Source organism: Tursiops truncatus, chromosome 12 (assembly GCF_011762595.2).
Source record: "Tursiops truncatus isolate mTurTru1 chromosome 12, mTurTru1.mat.Y, whole genome shotgun sequence".
Classification (NCBI taxonomy): Eukaryota; Metazoa; Chordata; class Mammalia; order Artiodactyla; family Delphinidae; genus Tursiops; species Tursiops truncatus.
The window spans coordinates 56,989,984-57,009,251 of NC_047045.1; the positions used below are offsets into that span (position 1 = coordinate 56,989,984).

At 39.2% G+C, this 19,268-nt stretch overlaps 1 protein-coding gene across 7 annotated transcripts in view; it reads right to left on the reverse strand.

Moving 5' to 3' along the window:
• The window catches only part of ARHGAP18 (Rho GTPase activating protein 18), a 136,023-nt gene that overhangs the window by 53,295 nt on the left and 63,460 nt on the right, over nt 1-19,268 (reverse strand). For all 7 annotated transcript variants that reach the window (XM_019951873.3, XM_019951872.3, XM_073789581.1 and 4 more), the window contains exons 2-3: nt 5,051-5,247; nt 1,393-1,631 (exon numbers count right to left, since the gene is read on the reverse strand). In XM_019951873.3, coding sequence (XP_019807432.1) covers nt 1,393-1,631; nt 5,051-5,247 — 436 coding nt within the window. The remainder of the gene's footprint in view (nt 1-1,392; nt 1,632-5,050; nt 5,248-19,268) is intronic.

The following is a 19,268-nucleotide window of genomic DNA, read 5'->3' on the forward strand; positions in this document are numbered from 1 at the left end:
ATTCCTATAAAATGGACTGGATTTGATCTACAATTGACCATGCAAATAGAGCAGGAACCTGCAGCTATAAAGGATTTCTTGGAAGAATGAAATGTCTACAAAAAGCAAAAAACCTCTATATGACAGAAAGATACCTTAAATATAAGTCCATTTAGTCCCTCATCCTTTAAAGATTTTTGTTACCCTTTATTTATAGTGTAAATACATCTCATGTATTTACTGAGACTACTAATATCAGAATCTTATATGTAAAGCCAAACGTAGCAGGATGCACAGTGGTTAAAAGCACTTATTTAGAGTCTGACAAATCTGGGTTTACTATCTACAGGACCACTGAGCAAGTGCCTTAAAGTCTATGAGCCTGTAGAACGGAAACGATGATACCTCACTCACAGGACAGCTCTAAGGATGAAATGGGATATCGCATGGAAAGTAGTTGTAACAGTAGGTGTTCAGTAGTGGCAGCAGCAAATATAACTGCTATTATGATCACTGCAATCATCGTTCAACATCCATTCTGTTTGTTCTCACTCCAATCATCCAACTGGGTCTTCTAGACCAGAGCTATTCCAACTTCATCAGAGAACAGTCCAGAGTATAGATCAACTTTGACCCTAAGAACATCATTAAGTTCAGCTGACCTTTTTTTCCTCTTTGTAGCAAGACTTTCTTGTTGAAGGAGCAGATGATATTAATTTACATTTTGTGCAAGCTCTTGAGGTCCTCCTGGACAAGCCACTAGCAGCCCACCAACTGGCTGTACTGAGCCACACTGTTCTACGCCATACAGATCTCCTACTTGTACCAGGCCTCCCCTGACAGCCATCAGCCCCAGAGTCTCTACCGGACTCCAACAGCTTCCACTAATAAATTCATCGTCTTAGCAAATATCTACTCAAATCTTCTATGTGCTAGGCACCGTGCTACGTGCTAGATGCAAAGGGGAAGTTATTTCATGTTCAGGGTTCCTGTTTTATAATTCAGCTACAACTAGCTCCTTCACGTTCCACTTCCATTCATCCCCACATGAGTCTAGAAAAAAAGCAAATTTTCCTAAAAGAGTTAACGTAGAAGGAAGAATCCTCTACCTCTGACTTTTCTGTAAGTAACAATTAGCCGTCACATTGCCTAGGAGGTTGGGGCCATTCCTAACGCTCCAAGGACACCTAACACAGGGACTGTCACAGAGAAATGTAACTTGTTTCATTTTCTGCCCCATCAGTATAACTTCTAGAAGGACAGGGGTCAAGTCCCTCCTGATCATGGAGAGCACGGAGCTTTAGCGCCTTGCATATACATGCCCATTAAGTTTTTAATGATCTGAATTAAACTGGATGGGTTCAATTGATTCTAAGCAATTATTCCTTTGCTTTATCAAAAAAGAAAACCTACCTCCCTTTCTTTTGACCCTCTCTGTTGAGCAAATATGTCTCTGACGTCAGGAACCTGGTACTGTTTGTTTTTTTTCCTCAAGGTCTGGGAGACAGTCTCTACTCGTTTCTGAACAGCTGCCGCCTGCGTCCGGGTCAGTGTTGATAAAAACACCATGCTTTCTTGGTTATCTCCAGCAGCCTCTCCAAAGAGATTGGACAAACCGGCCTCCTTAAGCCACTCTTCTTCCAGTTCTCCCTCTAAGACAATAGAGAAGAATGGTATTTAAATCACAAAATATGAGAACGTTTACATTCTTTTAAGCTGTTTAAAAACCCTTACTGAAACTCTTATATCACAACCAAACCGCAGTGCTAAGAATCATCATCTGAAACTTGGACAACTGCCATAAACTCCAGGCATAAAGATATCAAATTTTAGATCCATTTCATATACACTCAATTAAAAGTTTTAAATGACTTCACATGTGATTAACCTCTATAACTTCCCTGCAGATTAACCAGGGGAAGATAATACTATTCCCTTTCCAGAGATGAGCAAGCCATGAAAAGATAACTTACTTCCATCGAGTTACAGAAGGAAGTCGATGCTGGGGATGGCCATTAAAGCCCTGTTTCTTGGCTTAAATTCAGCACTACCCGAGTCCAACCCTAACTGATGGAAAGGCTTGTTTTCTCTGCTCGCTGTAGCTGACAGGGAGTGTGGAAAAGAAGTAAAGAGCATCTGGACATCAGGAACTAATCAATTTCAAATTAATTTTTTTAACCCCCCAGGTCAGCCCATCAAAGTCATGTTTTTCACAAATTTTCTTTTAAAGCACACTATTTTCAGCAAAAAGACCAAAATAGCTTATTATAGGAAACCAATTAAACAACTGAATCCATTCAAAACACTGAAACGAAGTAAACAGTAAAGCAAATGTTGTATACGATCTATTGACGATTCGGGTCTTCCCTAGCAGTCCAGTGGTTAAGACTCTGTGCTCCCACTGCAGGAGCACGGGTTCAATCCCTGATCAGGGAACTAAGATCCCATATGCCAGGCGGCGCGGCCAAAAAAAAAAGGAAGATCTGTTGATGATTAACAGAAAAACTGAATGATAACTAGAATAGATTCACTCCAAGCTCCATGTTTATAGAGGAAATTGAAAGATCAAGGACTTGAGACACAAAAGACCTGTGTCCTTACCCCATTTCTGCACCTTGATGGCCATGTCACTTTGGCCGGGTCACTTAGCCTCAAGCTGACTCTGTTTTCTCATCTGTAAACTAAACCACAGCTGCCCTGGGTGCCTCATAACCACATGTGAGAATGTCACATGGGAAGAACTTTGCAGAGCTCTATTATAGTCCATATCACATGATGGAGCCCTGACTGGTGTGCCCATCTATCCCTCTCTACTATCTAAACTCCATGAGGGCAGAAATAAAGTATTAATAACCTTGACTTCAAGAAACATAAGGCAGTGCCAGGCATTCTGCATGCCAGACAACAAAAACTGTTTACTGACATAAAAAGTCAGCCGTGATTATTAATGCTGTTAAGGCAGAACTCGGTATACGTGTATCAAACCAAATGGCCAGAAAAAAGCTGATATTGCAATGATAAGGGAAGTAAACAAGATTACAGTATAGAGTCACTTGTTCCATTAAAAAGTAGAGGTAAAATTCAAACAATTTCAAGTCAAAAAGAAGGCATGGGTGTATGGAAACAGTCCCAATTCTTCTTGATAATCACAACACTATGAATCCATTTTAGCCTTGGAGAATTATGAAATAGCTAAGGACACATGGCTATGCAACAGGCTCGAGTGCTGCTTTCTGCAGAATGTTTTCTCCTTACTCAGCAGGCCGCTGGTATGCTGCTGCCATCTTGAAACATTGAGACAGAAATGTTGGGAGACACTATTACCACAAAAAGCTCAACTGGATTAGTAAAGTGAGAAAGAATGAGAGTAAAATGAAAGAGAACCCAAATAGAAGAATGAGTTGGTTATAATTTTCTTTTACAAATCAGTGTTAAATTAAGGAAAATCTCTAACTTTTCTTTTTCAAGTATTATCGGTTGCTTTTTTTCAACAAATGGTATAGCAAAGGAGAAAAGCCTATTTATGTATTGATAGATTTCAGTATTAAACAACTTGATGCTAAGTTATTTAGCATTATTAAGAAGTCTTCTGTTGAGAGCGTCCCTGGTGGCATAGTGGTTAAGAATCTGCCTGCCAATGCAGGGGACCGGGGTTCGAGCCCTGGTCTGGGAAGATCCCACATGCCACGGAGTAACAAAGACCGTGCGCCACAACTACTGAGCCTGCGCTCTAGAGCCCGCGAGCCACAACTACTGAAGCCCGCGCACCTAGAGCCCGTGCTCCGCAACAAGAGAAGCCACCGCAGTGAGAAGCCCACGCACCACAACGAAGAACAGTCCCCACTCCCGCAACCAGAGAAAGCCCGCACACAGCAACAAAGACCCAACACAGTCAAAAATAAATAAATTTATATATATAAAAAAAAGTCTTCTGTTGAAAAACAGGTCACTACTAGCAGTGGGTCCCAAGGTACTAACTGTGGCTCTTACTTTCTTGGCATTTGTATCAATTTATACACCAAAGACTGACTTACAAACTTATAGCTGGCACAAGGCATAGAAAGAATGCTAATATAATAGATGCCAGAGTTGGGCATCAGAAACCTAGTGTCTAATTTAATAGATTAGCAAAAAAAAAAAAAAAAAAAAGAAAACATGAAATTTAAGGGGAAAAAAAAAGTGAAGTTTTACATGCTTCTTCCAGAATATGAAATACAGTAGTGGAGACTGTGGGAAATGCGGCTAGAAAGAGACTTGAGTGAAATTATGAACCAAATACAAGAAGTAAATGTGGAGGCTAAGAATGCTAATACCATCTTCCTGTCCAAATCTGTACCCTGAGCTTAGCTGGCTAAACTGTGGCACTGCTGCCAATCTGGAGGATGATACTTTGAAAGATAAGATGACCAGTACAGGGACAGGTCTGCAAATCACCAACAACGATGGATTTATGTGAATCTTTCCTTCTAGAAGAAGTTGCTTGGCTAGTAACAAGACAACTATCCTCAACCATTTGAAAGGCTATCATGCAAAAAATAAAACAGACTTGTTCTGATCTTCCAGAAGGCAGATCTACAGTAAGTGAGTAAAAGGTAGTATAGAGCAGATCGTAAATCAATAAAATAAAGAACACCGAAACAGCTCAAGCTGACGGAAAAGCAGCATCTATACTCATATCATCAGCATCTATACTCACTAGAGGCCAAATGGCCATGTGGCTAGGATATCAAAGAAGGAATTTAAATAAAGCTTAGATGATTTCAAAATTCTAGTCTAACTCTAAGAGTCTATGATACAGCAAGCTTAGCCAACAAGATTCTAGCCACATCCAAAACTAAGCGAATTTACTTATGCCACTTATATGTGTCAGCTGCATCTATACATCTGCCACAATTAAGTCATTTTCAAGTTGAAAGGCAGCTACCATTTATCTTTTTCTGGTTTTCCTAGCTTTAATATTTTTTTTCCTCCTCTTCCTTTCCATGTATTCATTTCCCATCTATACATATTAAAAAAGAGAGAGAGAGAAAAAGAAAAAAAGAGAAAAAAGTTTTGTTAATTTCATTATTACCATCAGGCTCTTTGACAACCACCACCTCTTGATCTTCTTGTCTGTTCTCACTGGATTTCTTGATATTTTCTAGCTCGGTCCAATAATCTTCCATAGATAGTTCATCCAAAGAATCCTGGGAACTTGATCGATCAAATGGAGGTCTTTCTACAACTTTGGTGATTTCCTGGTTCATGGTATACTGGCCATATCTGCGACTATAAATTCAAAAGAAAACACGGTTCATCTTAGTACATGAGGAAGTAGTACAATTTCTAAAATATCACAGTACTGAGCTGGAGAATTTGGAAACTCAAGTTCTCCTAAACAAAACCAAAGAAATGTGTATTTTGAAACTGTTTATCTTGAGAGGCTACTGATTATAATACGCTTGTAGAATGAACAGTTTTATCCTCTATGGAAAAGCATGGCAAAGAACAAACAGCAATGGGATAAATATTCTTCCATTTCCATTTCACTTAAATTATTTTAAGGCTTCTTTAAACCTGAAAATTTGTTCTTAGAAAGCAACAGGTTAAATCTTGATTAGAGGTTAATTAAATTGGGATTGAATTTTACACAGTATTTCATATTTATCATTGATACCTAAAAATCAAACTCAATCACCCCTTACATAGCAAATATCCACAATCAATGAATGAGGCACCATTTGAATTTTAAGTTTGTTTTTTGGAACCAAAACATCAATAGAAGGATGGTATATTAAGTTTGCTGTTACACTCTATTTTAGAAAGCAACTTTTAATATTTACACTTATAAATGTACCCATTACTTACATATATTTTAAAACATGGTAAAAAATGTATTTATTGGCAATTCTGAATAAGTAGTTAGGAATTACCTTGTAAACATTTGGTTAAATATAATCTATGAAGAAAAGGATAAGTGAATAAACTTTTTAATGACTTCAACTGTATTTTTTTCTTTGTAAGTCATATCCTACCTACTACTAACATTGAATTAAAGTGCCTAATAATAAAAAAAACCCATATAGAATAGAAATATTAAATTGCTTCATTATTGTTTATATTGAGATAGGGAAAAGCCTTATTACTTGAAGAAGGAAATTTTTCAGCTATGGTTTTTCCCCTTTATATTCAATAATTTTTCAGAAATACAATTTGAGTGGAGACAATAACTGGTGAATGAGTGTTTTGTTACTCTAATATCAAATTGCTTTTTTATCTCCCAAGAAGACATTAGGAAGTAATACTCTGCTAGACTGGTTTTACTTACTGCACATAGAGAAAATAAAAAGAAATGCAACAAAACAAAATTCTTTAATAGTGTGTGAACATTTTCACATTTAAACTGGCCTTTCCCATAGTTATTTAAAATAGTAGGATTTAATACAGCATAAGGAAGAAGGTCACTAAACTCTGGTCGAATCTACCCAGCAGTTTAATTCTAACTGACTTAGTAAAAGTCAAAGAACTTAATTTCCTATTGTTGCAAATAAATGCAATATAACTGACTACTTAACTGTAATGCGCTAATCAGCCAGTTTTATCCCTTTAAAGATGGTTCTCTCTGCCTTGATTACATACTTTATTAATGCTGGTGGCATGAATGATGGAACAATCCCTATAATCTCACCCCAGCAGCAATCCTGGCCTGGTGATGGGTGGGCGTTAGAATGAGGGCCAACAGCAGGAAGTCTAGACATGTTTGTGTGAATCTCTTTCCTCTAGCCTCCATTGTCCATTGTTTGCCGCCCCCATCCCTTAATTCAAAGGACACTTCCTCCCTCCCTGCCCCAACTCCTGTTTACATCCTTGTATCCCACCCTGTGGCCATGATACCACCTGGTGTTCTCAGTTTAGGGTTTACACTCCTGATTCTTAAGTTACAGTGTGAACGAGAAAGCTCTCTTTTCTCTTAAAAATGAAAAGTAAATTATATTTTTCATTTCTGTGATCACCAGCTCAACTGATCTCTGGTTCATACTCCTTAATCCTGCTTTATCAGGATAGCTAAAGCTAATTTACAGTGTTTGCCGGATTCATTTTTGGTTTATTTCATGTCAAATATATAGACGCCCTTCCTTGCTTTTGTTTTACCTCTCATTATAATGTAAGATTGTCTACTTTATTGCTATTTTCGACAACCCTTAGCCCCACGGGAGATCATGATGAGAACTGAGGAATGTGTGAAGTATAATGACTAATGCCAAATAATTTGGTTTATCTGCTCACAGGAAAGTGGTGCTGTTGAACGAAAAGTACATTAAGCCTTTCACTCCTGAAGGAATGTGTTTATTCTGGCAAGAATTTTCCAGTAAATTTCCATTAAGATAAGAGCACCTGCAGAAAAATGCAAGGGCACTGAGCAACAGCGTTGTTATGTAAATATACCTTCTATAGCAAGCCCTGCTTTCAAAACACGCATAAAGCGAAAATCTAATCGCTTAGTGCTGATGAATCAACTCAATATTTTGACTTTAATAAGATTCAAAAGCTGAACAGGTTTGTTGTAACACCCTGAAGACACTGAGTCATGAAAAGGAGGATTTTTTTTTTCCTTTTTTTGGATCACTGGCAAATGCTGCAAGAAAACAATTTTTTTAAATATTAGGGGATGGAGTGTAGGTAGGAGGCAACCGTCCAGTGACAGTCCCCTCCTTAGTCAGCTGCCGAATAGTTTATATTTTCTCTAAAAATGTGACTGAACCTTCTTTATTCACAGTTTACATCAATAAACATGTCATGACACTGCTTTTCTTCTTAGAATAGTCTCACTTTTGTACTCCAGACAGGCCACGGCTAAAAGTCTGGCCCTTCTTAAAACTGTCCTGGTAAGAGGCCAGTTAACTAGTTTCCTCTCTTCTGTTTTTAGGAGTATTGTTTTACGACACCATGTTCATTCTGCAAATTGGACTCAAAAACATAAAAGCAACATCTGCTAGACATAATGAAGTATGCAGCAGCAATATTCTGTATTTCCAAAAGATCCCAGGCAACACATGGTGCTCAAATCAGAGAAACACACGCTTTGCCCCACAGGCAACTACTAATTACCTCCGCCTGACTTACCAGCAAATGATGGTTCTCTGTTCGCTTTTCCTCACTCCCCATCCAGCATCCCATGTGCTAAACATCCATGACCACTCTTCCAAAACTCCCCCATTTCTCACTTTTTACAACTATAACTACAGAACTAGACACTGTCCTCTAAGAGAAGATGCTTCCTAGTCCACTGTACAAGTCTTGCTCTAATACATCACAGTATTATCACTCGGGCTTTTTTCCCATGGGCACTATAGCATCACCAGCAAATACTCAACTTTACAGACTCCCCATGGGCCTTCATGGTGTGTTATCTTGCTGACATGTCCTCGTGCTGTGTTGATAAAAACTGGAGTTTTGTTTCCTTATATTTTCCCCAGGTATATTTTATCCCATTTTTCTGTAATATTTTTTCCACCTGGCCAGTGAATTTCAAATGTACTGATATCATCAGGGTGTTAGTGATACCTGTTATTTTTTTTTGTTGCAGAGGATCTTAAAGTGATCTGACACAAGCTGTCCTCCACAAGGAGTTAAGAGTTTGCCATGCACCATGCTGTGGTCCACTAGAAGAAAATTTCTTGATTCGTCCTAGCACCAATGCAGTCAGTGAAACAACAGGAAAACACATGGGACTAGGATTCATAAGTACCAAATGGTTCCAGCTCAACTTTTTTTCATGATCCTTGGAAAATCACTTCTCTGATTCTAACATTTTCCTATCTATAAAATGGAAAGAATGCCAACAGCCTTCACTGCTTTGTCTGTTGTGAGTTATCAAATAAGAATTCCTATTAAAGTGTCTCAGAGGTAACCAAGAAGGCGGCACTCAAGTTAGCATCATTGCTAACATTTGTGTAACTGCTAACTACAGATAACTGCCACTCCCATAGTTTAATAAGGTCACCTTTGCCCTCTTCTAAGGTTCAGAGAAATTACTTATCCTCTAGGGACAGTCATTCTTAAACCTTTGGTCTCAGACCTCCTCTACACACTTAAAAATTTTCAAGGGCTTGCTTCCAGAGTGTTTTTGAGATAGATATATCCACTGATATGGACACTATTAGATATTAAAACCAAAAAAAATGTAAACACTCATTAATTTAAGAATAAGAAGAATAAATATCTTAAATAACATTTGAGGCAGGGGGGAAGCCCTATGTTTTCCAAACCAAGACAAAAAAATAGTGAGATAAGTAGCATTGTTTTACATTTTTGAAACTGTCTTTAATGTCTGGCTTAATAGAAAACATCTGGATTCTCACATCTGCCTCTGCATTTACTCTTCTGAGATATTGTAAGTCATGTAGTTTCTGGGAAACTCTACTGTATTCTCAGGAGAGAATGAGAATGAAAAAGGCCAGTAACATCTCAGTGTTATTATGAAAATAGTTCTTATCTCCCAGACCCCTGAAAGGGTCTCAAGAGCCTCAGGTGTTCCACAACCACACTTTGAAAACACTGCTCCAGGATTTCTCAAAAACACCAAATGGATCTGAAAAAGCACTTTTCAATTCTGTGGGCAACACTCCAGAAAGCCTTACTGAAAGAAACAGACATGCTTTCCTAATGACCTTTGACCTACTTCTTTGTTTATTTTAGTTTAGTTTTACAGCCTTTCATCAAGACTGGGACTCATTCCAATGATATATCCATATTTAATTCATACTACAATGACAAAGAATAAAAGCATTATTTAAAAACCCCTACCTTGCCAATGTCTTCCATCATTTGCTTTTTTTTTTTTTATAAATTTATTTATTTTATTTATTTATTTTTGGCTGTGTTGGGTCTTCGTTGCTGCGTGCGGGCTTTCCCTAGTTGCGGCGAGAGGGGGCTACTCTTCCTTGCCGTGCGCGGGCTTCCCACTGCAGTGGCTTCTCTTGTTGCAGAGCACGGGCTCTAGGTGCCCAGGCTTCAGTAGTTGTGGCATGTGGGCTCAATAGTTGTGGCGCACGGGTTTAGTTGCTCTGCAGCATGTGGGATCTTCCCAGACCAGGGCTCGAACCTGTGTCTCCTGCGTTGGCAGGCAGATTCTTAAGCACTGCACCACCAGGGAAGTCCCCCATCATTTGCTTTCATCCGCCATGTACAATGGGCAGAAATCCTGTCTAAGCTTCCCCTTTTGCCCGGTGTATTTGAAAATATGTATTTTCTTTAATGCTCCTTTGTCATCGATCTGTACCTCTTCCTACAATTATCTCAAGGCATTTATTTGGAACTAGGACATTTCTTTGAACTCATATTTAACAATCTGATCCAATCTCTACTTTTTGTACCCTGCCCCATCAAGAATCATATTGCTACACTTATATTCAGTCTGTCTCCTGGTCCTGCTCCTTCCAGGGCATTTCTGTGGCCCCAAGTCTGCTTTCGTGAAGTCCTTTGATGCTAGGACTTGGTTTTGTTTATTTGTTTTCTTTCCTTACAAGATCCTTACACGTACACTCTCATGCTCCTTATTCTACTTTTACTTCCAACACGGGAAAAGAAGTGACTGGGTTGAGAGATATAAGAGAATAAGGTTATTTTTGTTTTGTTTTTTTGTTCTGTTTTTAATGTGCCAAAAAAAAGTTCTTATTGAGATCATTACTTATCAAACCATAATGACCAAGTATATTTTAGATAAAGCCATATTTATTGAAGTGTAAATTTTAGAATGGTATTAGACCTCAGGGATTTAAACCTATCCCATCATTTTCTAGATGAGGTAATGAGGCGCCAGGGTAAGTCTTCTTCAAAATCTCAGCAAAGTGATGGTTGAACCAAGATTAGTGTTCTCATTTCTTTTTCGGTCTATTACACCAAATAGACTAGAAAGGGCAGAATTTACTTTTTTCACGTCTGATGCTCCAGTCTTTGTGAGTTTATATTGCACACAGCAAAACCAAGAGTGATCTTGTTCACACAGTCTATAATTAACATTTTAAAATGACCACTACACTTATCTAGAGAAAAATACATTTAACAGTCAAATCATACCTCTTTAAAATGCATGAGAATTCTTTTCCAATGCATTTTATAAAGAGTGGTTTGTGCCACGCTGGGGCACAACTTCAAATATACCCATTTTTTAAAAAGCTTTGTTTTGAAGATGTTTAAAATTTTTTTAATGTTTTAAAAATTCACTCTGTCTCTCCAGCTACATTATCTCTAGGCTGGGGGTAAAAAAAGTGTTTCTGATGTGTAGATCTTTCTCTTTTGTCAGTGATATTAAAGAAGTAATCACTGCCATCGTGAGATGGTGAAGCTATTAATACTCGTAATGGCCTGTCCATAAGCCTACACTGAATTTGAATGACTATGAAGAGCTGCGGCCTATGAATGACCCAAGTCATTTTTCCCTGGGAAGTGAATGCCTACTATTGTTTAGCTGAAAGCAGTAATTATTAGAAGTGGCTCTGACACCAGAAAGAAAGAACACTGACAGTGCCTTAAGGCAGTAAGAAGTTGATTGGAAAGCAATCCCACACTCTCCCCACTCCCAGGCAGCCTCCGGAGCCCAGGGAAAGGATTCCTCACATCTTCGACCTGACCCAATTTCTATTATTTTTAAAATATATTAGTTAGTTTTCACATTTCAAGTAAACTTACTTTTACCCTTTGCATATTTTACCCCTTTCATGTGGGGGAAGGATAAAACTTACCCATTATTTCTTTCAGCTTTCTTTTTCTTTAAAAATAAACGTCACTTAACATACGTCTAGCACATTGCTGTAGTCTTCACAGAGCGTCCGCCCAATTTTGACACACAGCAAAACAATGAGCAAATGAACTGATGATGCTCTATTTACTTAACTTTGCCTAAGTAAAGCTGAGAAGAGAAGCCCATTAGTGTCGCTGCTGAGAGAGAGTTATGAAAACTTGGCTTTCTCACTTTTACAGAAAACTATGGTAGAACCAATTCATATGTGAACATCACTAAAAGAATAGGGGAGGGAACACTCTTGCACTGTTGGTGGGAATGTAAATTGATACAGCCACTATGGAGAACAGCATGGAGGTTCCTTAAAAAACTACAAATAGAACTACCATAAGACCCAGCAATCCCACTACTGGGCATATACCCTGAGAAAACCATAATTCAAAAAGAGCCATGTACCAAAATGTTCACTGCAGCTCTATTTACAATAGCCAGGACATGAAAGCAACCTAAGTGTCCATCAACAGATGAATGGATTAAGAAGATGTGGCACATATATACAATGGAATATTACTCAGCCATGAAAAGAAACGAAATTGAGTTATTTGTAGTGAGGTGGATGGACCTAGAGTCTGTCATACAGAGTGAAGTCAGAAAGAGAAAAGCAAATACCGTATGCTAACACATATATATGGAATTTAAGAAAAAAAAAATGTCATGAAGAGCCTAGGGGTAAGACAGGAATAAAGACACAGACCTACTAGAGAATGGACTTGAGGATATAGGTAGGGGGAAGGGTAAGCTGTAACAAAGCGAGAGAGAGGCATGGACATATATACACTACCAAACGTAAGGTAGATAGCTAGTGGGAAGCAGCCGCATAGCACAGGGAGATCAGCTAGGTGGTTTGTGACCACCTAGAGGGGTGGGATAGGGAGGGTGGGAGGGAGGGAGATGCAAGAGGGAAGCGATATGGGAACATATGTATACGTATAACTGACTCACTTTGTTATAAAGCAGGAACTAACACACCATTGTAAAGCAATTATACTCCATTAAAGATGTTAAAAAAGAAAAAAGAATAGGGGTATAGGCAGCAGCGACTACCACCAAGTCTAGTAGAAAGAAAGGAGAAAAGGCACAAGACAGAAGGGCATGTGGGAGAGTCATGAGGCAGCCCAAGCAAATTGGAAAAACTCCCTTCCCTTTTAAGTATAGACGTAGGGTATGTAAAGGGGAAGTTATGGGCTAACACCAGCCACCAGACATCGGTCTTTCTTATTTTCGAGCTTTGGTTCTGGGTAGAAGTGAGATCCTCTTTGTTTTGAGCTCCCCCAATCTCTCTCAGGAGGCAGTTTTTCCTCCTCCATTGGCATCAAGACTCAACAACAAGTAGCCAAATGGTAGCCAGGGATCTGAATGTCTAAGTCATTTTCCAAGACGAGGGTAAAGAGATCAGCAGTGGGACTTGACATGAAATATCAAGACCTTGGAAGACTGGTTCAAAGCATATCGAACTGAGTTTGCATATGCACTCCACTCAATTCTCCATCGCCAGGACTTGTATCTACCTGACACTTGGATGTACCTGACACAGCTCTTCTCCAGAACTCTCTCCTTTCCTTGTTCTGGTTAGTTTCAAGCCATCTGGAGATTCAACACCAGCAGCCACTTTGCATTCGGAGCATAGGCTCTCCAGCTGGATCTGTTTTCCAGCTGTCATTACTCAATTTCATATCTTGGTGTCTTTCTCCATGGGGGTTGGAAAAAAGAAAGACATATCCACGCTCCTTCAGTCTCCCCACAATCCTGACCACATCCTGCACTGATACTCATGCTTGTATCTCTACCGCTCCACTGTATGTTCCTTGCTGCAAGGATCTGCAGAGTTTTTTGCTTGTTTGTTTGGGGGGTTTTGTTTGTTTTTTCATCTGGGTATCCCTGGGTTTAGCCATCCATTTGCCATAGCAGATGCTTGGGAACTGTTCAATTATTAATTACTGATTTATGGCTGCTTCTGAAACAACAACATCCTTTTAATTTCTAAGGTGTTTCTCATTTAATTGCACAAAACTACAAAGGAATGAAACAAGGACATGAAAAGTAGACAGTAAAGAAATCAGTCATCAGGAAACCCTAGAAGGTAATTAATAGGTAATTGTTCTATGCCTCTGTAACTCTTGGGTGTTTAATTTGAAAGCAGCCTTCCTTATGAGGGAATAAAAACATAACAAAAGAAAGGGCCAATTTCATATCATACTGTACCTAATATTAAGTCACAAACAAGCGCTGGCATACATTTTGTTAAGCCCACCACATTCCCTGGTTTCATCCTGTCAACTTAATCTCTAAAATAAATTTTAAAATATTTGTTGAATGCCTGGTGTATGTTGGGCACCTTATCAGAGATGTCTGTTCAACCAACCTACTCAAGCCTTTATCTTGAAATAGATTATAAATGACACTGAAACTAGGCATGCGTGGAATTTTCCAGTGCCTCACTGAGCCAGCGGCCCAGACAGCTCTCCAGCATGGGCCTCTGGGTCATGACCTGTGCTTTAGCATCGTCTCAAGCCCTGCTGTGGTTCACCATTCCTTCCTCAGAAAGAATTTCCTTTCCTCTCTGTCACTACCCACTCACCTCCAGCTCACCCTCCACCCAAACAACCATTTGCATAGACTCAGCTCAACAATTTGAGGTTACCTCCACAGCCCATCCTGCGATCCCTCCTTCTGCCCGTGACTGTTTGTCACAGTCCTCCTGGATTTGTCTGCAGCTCACTCACTGGTCCAAAATTGAGGCTGTTCTTTCCCGAGATGGAGTCTAGCTTTCTCACCACAATCGTCTAATGCCTGGTTCTTGTTTCACAACAGTCATGAGGCTTCAAAGGTAGCTATCAGCACCCCAAATTGTCATCAACCTTTTATCCTTTTTTTCTTTTTTTTTGCTTTTGACAAATCAAATTTTTGTCTTTTTGGTTTCAGGGCTGTGCTTTTTTCTTTCTGAGGAATCCATCGAGTTCTCAACACATTTTCAGAGGTGAAATGAAGAAAGGGATTCACTAATGAAGACCAAAAGTCTTCCCCATCTTCTCTAATATGCTTGAACTCGTCATTCACAAAGTCCCCATCATGCCTTCTATTAGCTTAGAATCTCAGCATTACAGTTCACCAATATGCCTTAAAAATACATTAATACAAATAGATAAATTTTCATCAATGTGCAACTCTCTCACATACAAGACATAACAATATACTTCAGGATCTGGGATCCAGGATAGATGTTTAACTGTTGGCCAGGAATCTCATTCTGGGCGCTGACTGACTAAATATTGACAAATTACAGTTTTCTGATATCCCCCTCCAATTCATAAAGTAGGTTGCTATTGATTCATAATACCTACCACCATATAGGTACTAACAAAATATATGTCGATAAGACACAAAACTATGAACATTAATATTTTTTAAATTGAATATTGGAATAGTGTTGAATAAAATATTGGTTTTACTTATTTCTATGGGCCAACCTCTTGCCCTTCTGTAAGACTTTATATACATAGTAACATCGATTTTCCTATGCCAATAAAAACGTGGACACAAGGCAAAGTTGGATTTAAAAAAAAAACCTTTGATAATAACTGAAGCTAAATGCATGGGCATATACTTTGGAAAAGATGCGGGCATTATTATTAAACTCTTTTTGGTTCTTTGTGATTATTTGTTACAATAAGGTAGAGAAATCCTCTATCTCAGTGGGGCTACAGGGGCATGAAACCAAGCTTCCACCAGACAGCATAAGGAACGCTATGGACAAACACTGGAAAAAAAATGTTAAAAGTGAAAGGATGTCTGTGTTTATGTTACACAATGAAAAGGGAGAGGATACACACTTCTACATCATTTCAAAGTAATGCTGGTGAGTAGTAATAGCAGAACAATTTAAAACAGCAGCAACAGTGTGGCAAATACCTGGGTAGGAAAAAAGAAAGCTACTTCACTTAGGCTGCAAAGTGTAATTTTATGGATAGCTCCAAGTGACCTTCAAAGGCTATAATGCTCCACCGATAAGTACCGAAGGCCAGGAAGTATTTTTATAAGCCAGGTCCTAAAAGTCAGCTCTACTGAGGAGATGGAGGGGGGTGGTGAAGAAATAATTTCCGGCTTTTCAAATAATTTAGCCAAGCTTAGAAACAATCCATCTGTAACATTTTCCACTAAATGTCTTCAGGAGTCAGTTACAAAGTAGACGATGTGAATATTACAGGATAAATTTTCCTTTGTAAATGAGATTATCTGAGACCTCTTTTTTCTTAGTATGCTTTAGAATCTGAGCTGACCCAACACAAGTCAGATATGAACGTAAGTAGCCTAAAAGAGACATGAAATATAAAATAAAACATGGGAAACTAAAGGCAATTTCCAATGGTAAAGTACTGCCTGGGGGTGGGGGCTTTAACCTTAACTTTTGAAGGAAAAACAAAACAAAACAAAAATCCCACAAAAACGAGTGTTTTCACTCAAAGCCACCAAGCTCTGTTTGGAGGACAGGAACAGGTCTCAGAGGGCAGAGAGACCTAAGGTGACCATGAGGGATGGGCAAGGGCTTTATGGGAAGGAATTATGGGAACATACAGGCAATGAGGGGAGGAAATGCAGAAGGGAAAGAAAACATATTAATAAGAAAATATAACTAATGCTATTCCTTAGCATTACCACATCATCTGGCATAGTTACGGGCACACTGAGCTCTGGTAAATGCCACCCACAGGACATCAAATTCTGGGAGGATTAAATCCTCCAAACTGGAAGTTTCTGAACCTGTCCCAGTTGAATTCCTACCTTGGTCCTCTTAGGAAGCTCCTCCGTCTCCAGCTTATCACCGAGCTTATGCTCGCCTACTACTGACCTGTTACTTACATGGGGCAGCAATGTTAGCACTTAGCCAAAAGCAATATGGCATCCAGTTCCAAAATGCCATTCCATGTGGGAATTTGAAACAAGCTAAGAAGTCCACAAGAAGCCAGTGTCCCCTGAGAGTTCCCTCCCTAGCCACGACCCAAGCTGTTGGCTCTCTATAAAAAGCTGACGCTAAATCAAGGTCCAGCTCAAGGACGTCCACCTCCAGTTTTCCACTGCCAGCCCTCTTGCTCTCTACTGCTATCCCCACTGCTCTGCATGGATTCTCCTTTCTGCCCAGTCCCAACAAAGAAACAATCCAGACAGAGTGATATCTAATTCTTTCCCAAAGGTCACCTGCTGAGTTGCCTTCCTGACTCCCACATTCTGAACTGGCCAAGGCTCCCAGGAACTCACATCCCAGCCAAGTGTGTTACCCATGCCCTTCCTTGCCAGGAAAGAAGAGGTGGAAGAAAGAGGTGTTGTCTCAGGAAGCTAACACTGCAGAAGAGATTAGCCATTGGGCCACTGACTAGAGAACAGAGCCTCTTGAAACCAGAACAGAATCTGAGTAAATACTACAAGGAGGAGATGAAAGGACTAAGAGGATGTAGTGCCCCTAAGGCAGAAGGTGGTAGTTGTGCAGGGCACCAAGGGCATGGTAGCCAGGCAGGATGATGGGATCAAAGATGAACTTCCTTTATTTGCTATACAGCAGAAACTAACACAACATTGTAAAGCAATTTTACTCCAATAAAGATGTTTTTTAAAAATAAAATAAAATAATAATAATTTTTTTAAAAAAAGATGAACTTCCTTTACTATCTTGTCAGGGTAAGCTGTCGGAAAGACCTAGGTTGTCAGATACTCCACAGTAAAGATCCAAGACTTAGAACTTTTTCTTGCTCTTTGTTTTTCTTTTTCAACTCAGGTGTTTGAGGGCCAACTCTTAAGGGTTCCCACCTCATAAAGGACTTTAGTTTTGCTGAAGCTGGTTCTATAAAGTAAAATATGCAGCTTTTACTAGAAATATTGTGAAACTCTAAGCATATGCCAACCAATCTAATACAGGAATTTAAATTTCTTAATCCAATAGCTTTGTGAACAGAAAGTTTCACTGAACAACAATGCCTACATTTAATCCTCAGTCTTCATTATGATATTGGGCAGAATTTCCTACTTAAATTTCATTTTTTAAAAAATCATTGTGGTTATAGTTTAACAATGAAATTAACCTACATAATGAAGTATATTTTCCATTTCAAGTAATGAAGTGGACACTGGAAAAAACAGTGGAATTGGGATGAAGTCAACACTTCAGTGTTTTGGTGGAATGATGCCACAGAGCTTAGGTTCTTGCTTGATAATAATAAACAGGTAACCAAGTTGTGATTCATACATTCATTCAACAAATACTGGCTCCTCATTCACTGCAAGGTACTATACATGCTGGTATCCAAAGCAGCACAGGGCCTCAACTCTGATCCCTGAGAGCTTACATGGTATGAGAAGAGATAAAACACGTAGGAAAACAACAAGCTAGGGCAGCACGGGCTCCATGCAAATGACTGGTGCAGACAGCAGATCCTGTAGTGCTCACTCCAGTTAGACACAGGCAGACACAGTTGCCAGAAAGTGTACAAAATGTTTGTAACACAGTAAGAGGAGGTAAGAAGGGAGACTCCAGGCTCTTGCTATACCTCATTCTAATTTTATAAAGCTCTCCCCAGAGCCAACAATGTCTTCCTGTTATTTGATTCAACTTTACTTCCCTCTAATTTAAGCCCATTTCCTCTGAGCAAAGAAGGAATTAACCAGTGTCCTCTTTATATTAACCCCTTTGCTGGGAATAGTTTTAAGTCGGTCCTCTACCATATCTTGAATTGGCCAATGAATAACATTCATTTACTTTTTCCTCCTATATTTTAAAAAGCAGTGTCTTAGAAATATACTCTATAGTACACATTCTTAATGGCATCTGAATCATAATACAGGTAACTGTATATCACCTTTGTTCTGAAATTTTCCCTTTGGGCTTTTTCCAATTGGTTCTTGCTCTGCAAGTGAAACCTCCAAGGGGAAGGTGATTTTAGAAGCAAGTGCCTGTTTGGGCTGCGGTGGGTGGCCCTTGGCACAGATACCAAAGTTAGAAACCTAATCATAAATGTTTCTTCTTCCTCACTGAGGACTTAAACACTGTTGCTTTACATGTGAATTGCTTCCCATGGATGCTTCTGCTTTCTTTTTTAAAAAGCCTTTGCTAATGATCTGCATTAATATTATGCTAATAAAAGCAAGGGGATGCTAACTAATTCAGTCTCTTCAGTAGTGACTAAAGATCAGAAAAAGAGAGGTAATTTGCATATTTTCATGAACGGAGTGAACTGGTATTTAAATACTCGCCACCATTTCTGAAGAAAAATAATAATACATGTTGGGCCAGCCTGGGCAGAAGTAATTCCTCCAGTGGAAGCATCTCGAACCCAAGTATTTCAAGAGACGTTTGGCTTCTAAGCATGAATCTCAGATGACAAGGATGAGCATTCAAATACAGGGCAACCTTCTGCATCATAAATACATTTCAGTTCCTCTCTGCAGAAGGAATTCACTTACTGTTGAAGCCCATTCACTTCCACTTCTGAGTGCTTATTCCTCAAAAAGCTTCCAAGTG